This window comes from Labrus mixtus, chromosome 16, assembly GCF_963584025.1.
Source record: "Labrus mixtus chromosome 16, fLabMix1.1, whole genome shotgun sequence".
Lineage (NCBI taxonomy): Eukaryota > Metazoa > Chordata > Actinopteri > Labriformes > Labridae > Labrus > Labrus mixtus.
In genome coordinates, this window is record NC_083627.1 from 468,163 (window position 1) to 478,162 (window position 10,000).

General features: G+C 53.3%; 1 protein-coding gene across 1 annotated transcript in view; it reads right to left on the reverse strand.

Annotated features, from left to right (window-relative positions):
• iffo1a (intermediate filament family orphan 1a) overlaps positions 1–10,000 on the reverse strand; it is a 21,241-nt gene that overhangs the window by 1,930 nt on the left and 9,311 nt on the right. The window contains exon 7 of the mRNA XM_061059660.1: positions 412–513. Within this exon, the coding sequence (XP_060915643.1) occupies positions 412–513 (102 nt within the window). The remainder of the gene's footprint in view (positions 1–411; positions 514–10,000) is intronic.

The following is a 10,000-nucleotide window of genomic DNA, read 5'->3' on the forward strand; positions in this document are numbered from 1 at the left end:
GACGCCACGTTTACACCACCGACGCAACGTATACACCACCGACGCCACGTTTACACCACCGACGCCACGTTTACACCACCGACGCAACGTATACACCACCGACGCCAGGTTTACACCACCGACGCCACGTTTACACCACCGACGCAACGTATACACCACCGACGCCAGGTTTACACCACCGATGCCATGTATACACCACTGACGCCACGTTTACACCACCGACGCCAGGTTTACACCACCGATGCCATGTATACACCACTGACGCCACGTTTACACCACCAACGTCTCCCAGTTATTATTGAATGGTTTGAATGGTTCACAGAGTTTGTTGAGCTCAGGTGTGAACACAGACAGATTCTGACTTTTTGTTCTTATAAGATAATTAAAACACGGTCGTTTAAGCGTGGTCACCTCGATCTGGTCGATGGTCTCCTGATATTCCTTCTCTCTGGATTGGAACAGACACTCTGTGTCTTTGATCACCTCCTCGATGGACTCCTCCTGCTGCTGCAGCTGCAGAAACAAAAACACAATACAAACACTTTGAGCTGTTATCAGCTGCTGTGAGTCAAAATCATCAAACATGGCTAATTCAACTTTATTTAATAATGTAGGAGGTGATATAATCACATAAACACGACAATAAAGGATTATACAATCTATCACACTCATCAGTGAGTCAGACAAAAAGAGCCAGAAACTGTTCCTCATGTTCTCTCTCGTCTCAGAGTCTCTCAAAGCAAACAGCTCTGATGATCTGCAGACACAAACACAGTTAGCTCTTCTTTAGTGTCTGAATGTGGAGAGAAGATATCTGCTCTCTCTCACTGACGGAGCTGCACTCTCACTCTAATGGAGCTGTACTCTCACTCTGATGGAGCTGAACTCTCACTCTGATGGAGCTGCACTCTCACTCTGATGGAGCTACACTCTGATGGAGCTGCACTCTCACTCTGATGGAGCTGCACTCTCACTCTGATGGAGCTACACTCTGATGGAGCTGCACTCTCACTCTGATGGAGCTGCACTCTCACTCTGATGGAGCTACACTCTGATGGAGCTGCACTCTCACTCTGATGGAGCTGAACTCTCACTCTGATGAAGCTACACTCTGATGGAGCAGCACTCTCACTCTGATGGAGCTGAACTCTCACTCTGATGGAGCTGCACTCTCACTCTGACGGAGCTGAACTCTCACTCTGATGGAGCTACACTCTGATGGAGCTGCACTCTCACACTGATGGAGCTGCACTCTCACTCTGATGGAGCTGCACTCTCACACTGATGGAGCTGCACTCTCACTCTGACGGAGCTGAACTCTAACTCTGATGGAGCTGCACTCTCACTCTGATGGAGCTGCACTCTGATGGAGCTGCACTCTCACTCTGATGGAGCTGAACTCTCACTCTGATGGAGCTGCACTCTCACTCTGATGAAGCTACACTCTGATGGAGCTGCACTCTCACACTGATGGAGCTGCACTCTCACTCTGATGGAGCTGCACTCTCACACTGATGGAGCTGCACTCTCACTCTGACGGAGCTGAACTCTCACTCTGATGAAGCTGAACTCTCACTCTGATGAAGCTGCACTCTCACTCTGATGGAGCTGCACTCTGATGGAGCTGTACTCTCACTCTGATGGAGCTGCACTCTCACACTGATGGAGCTGCTCTCTCACACTGATGGAGCTGCACTGTCAGACTGATGGAGCTGCACTGTCACTCTGATGGAGCTGCACTCTGATGGAGCTGCACTCTCACACTGATGGAGCTGCACTCTGATGGAGCTGCACTGTCACTCTGATGGAGCTGCACTCTGATGGAGCTGCACTGTCACACTGATGGAGCTGCACTCTCACACTGATGGAGCTGCACTCTCACTCTGATGGAGCTGCGCTGTCACACTGATGGAGCTGCACTCTCACACTGATGGAGCTGGACTCTCACTCTGATGAAGCTGAACTCTCACTCTGATGGAGCTGCTCTCTCACACTGATGGAGTTGCACTCTCACTCTGATGGAGATGCACTCTGATGGAGCTGCACTCTAACAGTGATGGAGCTGCACTGTCACTCTGATGGAGCTGCACTCTGATGGAGCTGCACTCTCACACTGATGGAGCTGCACTCTGATGGAGCTGCACTGTCACTCTGATGGAGCTGCACTCTGATGGAGCTGCACTCTCACACTGATGGAGCTGCACTCTCACTCTGATGGAGCTGCACTGTCACACTGATGGAATTGCACTCTCACACTGATGGAGCTGGACTCTCACTCTGATGGAGCTGCACTCTCACACTGATGGAGTTGCACTCTCACTCTGATGGAGATGCACTCTGATGGAGCTGCACTATCACTCTGATAGAGCTGCACTCTCACAGTGATGGAGCTGCACTGTCACTCTGATGGAGCTGCACTGTCTCTCTGATGGAGCTGCACACTGATGGAGCTGCTCTCTCACTCTGATGGAGCTGCACTATCACTCTGATGGAGCTGCACTCTCACACTGACGGAGCTGCACTCACACTAATGGAGCTGCTCTCTCACTCTGATGGAGCTGCACTCTCACTCTGATGGAGCTGCTCTCTCACACTGATGGAGCTGCTCTCTCACTCTGATGGAGCTGCACTCTCACACTGATGGAGCTGCTCTCTCACTCTGATGGAGCTGCACTTTGATGGAGCTGCACTCTCACACTGATGGAGCTGCACTCTCTCTCTGATGGAGCTGCACTGTCACACTGATGGAGCTGCACTCTCACACTGATGGAGCTGCACTCTCACTCTGATGGAGCTGCACTGTCACACTGATGGAGCTGCACTCTCACACTGACGGAGCTGCACTCTCACTCTGATGGAGCTGCACTCTCACACTGATGGAGCTGCTCTCTCACTCTGATGGAGCTGCACTCTCACTCTGATGGAGCTGCACTCTCACACTGATGGAGCTGCTCTCTCACTCTGATGGAGCTGCACTCTCACTCTGACAGAGCTGCACTCTCACTCTGATGGAGCTGCACTCTCACACTGATGGAGCTGCTCTCTCACACTGATGGAGCTGCACTCTCACTCTGATGGAGCTGCACTCTGATGGAGCTGCACTCTGATGGAGCTGCACTCTCACACTGATGAAGCTGCACTCTGATGGAGCTGCACTGTCACTCTGATGGAGCTGCACTCTGATGGAGCTGCACTCTCACACTGATGGAGCTGCACTCTCACTCTGATGGAGCTGCACTGTCACACTGATGGAATTGCACTCTCACACTGATGGAGCTGGACTCTCACTCTGATGGAGCTGCACTCTCACACTGATGGAGTTGCACTCTCACTCTGATGGAGATGCACTCTGATGGAGCTGCACTCTCACTCTGATGGAGCTGCACTATCACTCTGATAGAGCTGCACTCTCACAGTGATGGAGCTGCACTGTCACTCTGATGGAGCTGCACTGTCTCTCTGATGGAGCTGCACACTGATGGAGCTGCTCTCTCACTCTGATGGAGCTGCACTATCACTCTGATGGAGCTGCACTCTCACACTGACGGAGCTGCACTCACACTAATGGAGCTGCTCTCTCACTCTGATGGAGCTGCACTCTCACTCTGATGGAGCTGCTCTCTCACACTGATGGAGCTGCTCTCTCACTCTGATGGAGCTGCACTCTCACACTGATGGAGCTGCTCTCTCACTCTGATGGAGCTGCACTTTGATGGAGCTGCACTCTCACACTGATGGAGCTGCACTCTCTCTCTGATGGAGCTGCACTGTCACACTGATGGAGCTGCACTCTCACACTGATGGAGCTGCACTCTCACTCTGATGGAGCTGCACTGTCACACTGATGGAGCTGCACTCTCACACTGACGGAGCTGCACTCTCACTCTGATGAAGCTGCACTCTCACACTGATGGAGCTGCTCTCTCACTCTGATGGAGCTGCACTCTCACTCTGATGGAGCTGCACTCTCACACTGATGGAGCTGCTCTCTCACTCTGATGGAGCTGCACTCTCACTCTGACAGAGCTGCACTCTCACTCTGATGGAGCTGCACTCTCACACTGATGGAGCTGCTCTCTCACACTGATGGAGCTGCACTCTCACTCTGATGGAGCTGCACTCTGATGGAGCTGCACTCACTCTGATGGAGCTGCACTCTCACTCTGATGAAGCTGCTCTCTCACTCTGATGGAGCTGCACTCTCACTCTGATAGAGCTGCACTCTCACACTGATGGAGCTGCACTCTGATGGAGCTGCACTGTCACTCTGATGGAGCTGCCCTCTGATGGAGCTGCTCTTTCACACTGATGGAGCTGCACTCTCACTCTGATGGAGCTGCTCTCTCACACTGATGGAGCTGCACTCTCACTCTGATGGAGCTGCACTGTCACACTGACGGAGCTGCACTCTCACTCTGATGGAGCTGCTCTCTCACACTGATGGAGCTGCACTCTCACTCTGATGGAGCTGCACTGTCACACTGATGGAGCTGCACTCTCACACTGATGGAGCTGGACTCTCACTCTGATGGAGCTGAACTCTCACTCTGATGGAGCTGCTCTCTCACACTGATGGAGTTGCACTCTCACTCTGATGGAGATGCACTCTGATGGAGCTGCACTCTAACAGTGATGGAGCTGCACTGTCACTCTGATGGAGCTGCACTCTGATGGAGCTGCACTCTCCCACTGATGGAGCTGCACTCTGATGGAGCTGCACTGTCACTCTGATGGAGCTGCACTGTGATGGAGCTGCACTCTCACACTGATGGAGCTGCACTCTCACTCTGATGGAGCTGCACTGTCACACTGATGGAGCTGCACTCTCACACTGATGGAGCTGGACTCTCACTCTGATGGAGCTGAACTCTCACTCTGATGGAGCTGCTCTCTCACACTGATGGAGTTGCACTCTCACTCTGATGGAGATGCACTCTGATGGAGCTGCTCTCTCACTCTGATGGAGCTGCACTCTCACTCTGATAGAGCTGCACTCTCACACTGATGGAGCTGCACTCTCACTCTGATGGAGCTGCACAGTCACACTGACGGAGCTGCACTGTCACACTGATGGAGCTGCTCTCTCACTCTGATGGAGCTGCACTGTCACTCTGATGGAGCTGCACTCTGATGGAGCTGCTCTTTCACACTGATGGAGCTGCACTCTCACTCTGATGGAGCTGCTCTCTCACACTGATGGAGCTGCACTCTCACTCTGATGGAGCTGCACTGTCACACTGACGGAGCTGCACTCTCACTCTGATGGAGCTGCACTCTCACTCTGATGGAGCTGCACTATCACACTGACGGAGCTGCACTCACACTGATGGAGCTGCTCTTTCACACTGATGGAGCTGCACTCTCACACTGATGGAGCTGCACTCTCACTCTGATGGAGCTGCCCTCTCACACTGATGGAGCTGCACTGTCACTCTGATGGAGCTGCACTCTCACACTGATGGAGCTGCACTCTCACTCTGATGGAGCTGCGCTCTCACTCTGATGGTGCTGCACTCTTACTCTGATGGAGCTGCACTGTCACACTGATGGAGCTGCTCTCTTACTCTGATGGAGCTGCACTCTGATGGAGCTGCACTGTCACTCTGATGGAGCTGCACTCTGATGGAGCTGCACTCTCACACTGATGGAGCTGCACTGTCACACTGATGGAGCTGCACTCTCACTCTGATGGAGCTGCACTGTCACTCTGATGGAGCTGCACTCTCACTGTGATGGAGCTGCACCCTCACACTGACGGAGCTGCACTCTCACACTGACGGAGCTGCACTCTCACTCTGATGGAGCTGCACTGTCACACTGATGGAGCTGCTCTCTCACTCTGATGGAGCTGCACTCTGATGGAGCTGCACTGTCACTCTGATGGAGCTGCACTCTGATGGAGCTGCACTCTCACTCTGATGGAGTTGTACTCTCACTCTGATGGAGCTGCACTCTCACACTGATGGAGCTGCACTCTCACACTGATGGAGCTGCACTCTCACTCTGATGGAGCTGCTCTCTCACTCTGATGAAGCTGCACTCTGATGGAGCTGCACTGTCACTCTGATGGAGCTGCACTCTGATGGAGCTGCACTCTCACTCTGATGGAGTTGTACTCTCACTCTGATGGAGCTGCACTCTCACACTGATGGAGCTGCACTGTCACACTGATGGAGCTGCACTCTCACTCTGATGGAGCTGCACTGTCACTCTGATGCAGCTGCACTCTCACTCTGATGGAGCTGCACTCTCACTCTGATGGAGCTGGACTCTCACTCTGATGAAGCTGAACTCTCACTCTGATGGAGCTGCTCTCTCACACTGATGGAGTTGCACTCTCACTCTGATGGAGATGCACTCTGATGGAGCTGCACTCTAACAGTGATGGAGCTGCACTGTCACTCTGATGGAGCTGCACTCTGATGGAGCTGCACTCTCACACTGATGGAGCTGCACTCTGATGGAGCTGCACTGTCACTCTGATGGAGCTGCACTCTGATGGAGCTGCACTCTCACACTGATGGAGCTGCACTCTCACTCTGATGGAGCTGCACTGTCACACTGATGGAATTGCACTCTCACACTGATGGAGCTGGACTCTCACTCTGATGGAGCTGCACTCTCACACTGATGGAGTTGCACTCTCACTCTGATGGAGATGCACTCTGATGGAGCTGCACTATCACTCTGATAGAGCTGCACTCTCACAGTGATGGAGCTGCACTGTCACTCTGATGGAGCTGCACTGTCTCTCTGATGGAGCTGCACACTGATGGAGCTGCTCTCTCACTCTGATGGAGCTGCACTATCACTCTGATGGAGCTGCACTCTCACACTGACGGAGCTGCACTCACACTAATGGAGCTGCTCTCTCACTCTGATGGAGCTGCACTCTCACTCTGATGGAGCTGCTCTCTCACACTGATGGAGCTGCTCTCTCACTCTGATGGAGCTGCACTCTCACACTGATGGAGCTGCTCTCTCACTCTGATGGAGCTGCACTTTGATGGAGCTGCACTCTCACACTGATGGAGCTGCACTCTCTCTCTGATGGAGCTGCACTGTCACACTGATGGAGCTGCACTCTCACACTGATGGAGCTGCACTCTCACTCTGATGGAGCTGCACTGTCACACTGATGGAGCTGCACTCTCACACTGACGGAGCTGCACTCTCACTCTGATGGAGCTGCACTCTCACACTGATGGAGCTGCTCTCTCACTCTGATGGAGCTGCACTCTCACTCTGATGGAGCTGCACTCTCACACTGATGGAGCTGCTCTCTCACTCTGATGGAGCTGCACTCTCACTCTGACAGAGCTGCACTCTCACTCTGATGGAGCTGCACTCTCACACTGATGGAGCTGCTCTCTCACACTGATGGAGCTGCACTCTCACTCTGATGGAGCTGCACTCTGATGGAGCTGCACTCTGATGGAGCTGCACTCTCACACTGATGGAGCTGCACTCTCACTCTGATGGAGCTGCACTGTCACACTGATGGAATTGCACTCTCACACTGATGGAGCTGGACTCTCACTCTGATGGAGCTGCACTCTCACACTGATGGAGTTGCACTCTCACTCTGATGGAGATGCACTCTGATGGAGCTGCACTCTCACTCTGATGGAGCTGCACTATCACTCTGATAGAGCTGCACTCTCACAGTGATGGAGCTGCACTGTCACTCTGATGGAGCTGCACTGTCTCTCTGATGGAGCTGCACACTGATGGAGCTGCTCTCTCACTCTGATGGAGCTGCACTATCACTCTGATGGAGCTGCACTCTCACACTGACGGAGCTGCACTCACACTAATGGAGCTGCTCTCTCACTCTGATGGAGCTGCACTCTCACTCTGATGGAGCTGCTCTCTCACACTGATGGAGCTGCTCTCTCACTCTGATGGAGCTGCACTCTCACACTGATGGAGCTGCTCTCTCACTCTGATGGAGCTGCACTTTGATGGAGCTGCACTCTCACACTGATGGAGCTGCACTCTCTCTCTGATGGAGCTGCACTGTCACACTGATGGAGCTGCACTCTCACACTGATGGAGCTGCACTCTCACTCTGATGGAGCTGCACTGTCACACTGATGGAGCTGCACTCTCACACTGACGGAGCTGCACTCTCACTCTGATGAAGCTGCACTCTCACACTGATGGAGCTGCTCTCTCACTCTGATGGAGCTGCACTCTCACTCTGATGGAGCTGCACTCTCACACTGATGGAGCTGCTCTCTCACTCTGATGGAGCTGCACTCTCACTCTGACAGAGCTGCACTCTCACTCTGATGGAGCTGCACTCTCACACTGATGGAGCTGCTCTCTCACACTGATGGAGCTGCACTCTCACTCTGATGGAGCTGCACTCTGATGGAGCTGCACTCACTCTGATGGAGCTGCACTCTCACTCTGATGAAGCTGCTCTCTCACTCTGATGGAGCTGCACTCTCACTCTGATAGAGCTGCACTCTCACACTGATGGAGCTGCACTCTGATGGAGCTGCACTGTCACTCTGATGGAGCTGCCCTCTGATGGAGCTGCTCTTTCACACTGATGGAGCTGCACTCTCACTCTGATGGAGCTGCTCTCTCACACTGATGGAGCTGCACTCTCACTCTGATGGAGCTGCACTGTCACACTGACGGAGCTGCACTCTCACTCTGATGGAGCTGCTCTCTCACACTGATGGAGCTGCACTCTCACTCTGATGGAGCTGCACTGTCACACTGATGGAGCTGCACTCTCACACTGATGGAGCTGGACTCTCACTCTGATGGAGCTGAACTCTCACTCTGATGGAGCTGCTCTCTCACACTGATGGAGTTGCACTCTCACTCTGATGGAGATGCACTCTGATGGAGCTGCACTCTAACAGTGATGGAGCTGCACTGTCACTCTGATGGAGCTGCACTCTGATGGAGCTGCACTCTCCCACTGATGGAGCTGCACTCTGATGGAGCTGCACTGTCACTCTGATGGAGCTGCACTGTGATGGAGCTGCACTCTCACACTGATGGAGCTGCACTCTCACTCTGATGGAGCTGCACTGTCACACTGATGGAGCTGCACTCTCACACTGATGGAGCTGGACTCTCACTCTGATGGAGCTGAACTCTCACTCTGATGGAGCTGCTCTCTCACACTGATGGAGTTGCACTCTCACTCTGATGGAGATGCACTCTGATGGAGCTGCTCTCTCACTCTGATGGAGCTGCACTCTCACTCTGATAGAGCTGCACTCTCACACTGATGGAGCTGCACTCTCACTCTGATGGAGCTGCACAGTCACACTGACGGAGCTGCACTGTCACACTGATGGAGCTGCTCTCTCACTCTGATGGAGCTGCACTGTCACTCTGATGGAGCTGCACTCTGATGGAGCTGCTCTTTCACACTGATGGAGCTGCACTCTCACTCTGATGGAGCTGCTCTCTCACACTGATGGAGCTGCACTCTCACTCTGATGGAGCTGCACTGTCACACTGACGGAGCTGCACTCTCACTCTGATGGAGCTGCACTCTCACTCTGATGGAGCTGCACTATCACACTGACGGAGCTGCACTCACACTGATGGAGCTGCTCTTTCACACTGATGGAGCTGCACTCTCACACTGATGGAGCTGCACTCTCACTCTGATGGAGCTGCCCTCTCACACTGATGGAGCTGCACTGTCACTCTGATGGAGCTGCACTCTCACACTGATGGAGCTGCACTCTCACTCTGATGGAGCTGCGCTCTCACTCTGATGGTGCTGCACTCTTACTCTGATGGAGCTGCACTGTCACACTGATGGAGCTGCTCTCTTACTCTGATGGAGCTGCACTCTGATGGAGCTGCACTGTCACTCTGATGGAGCTGCACTCTGATGGAGCTGCACTCTCACACTGATGGAGCTGCACTGTCACACTGATGGAGCTGCACTCTCACTCTGATGGAGCTGCACTGTCACTCTGATGGAGCTGCACTCTCACTGTGATGGAGCTGCACCCTC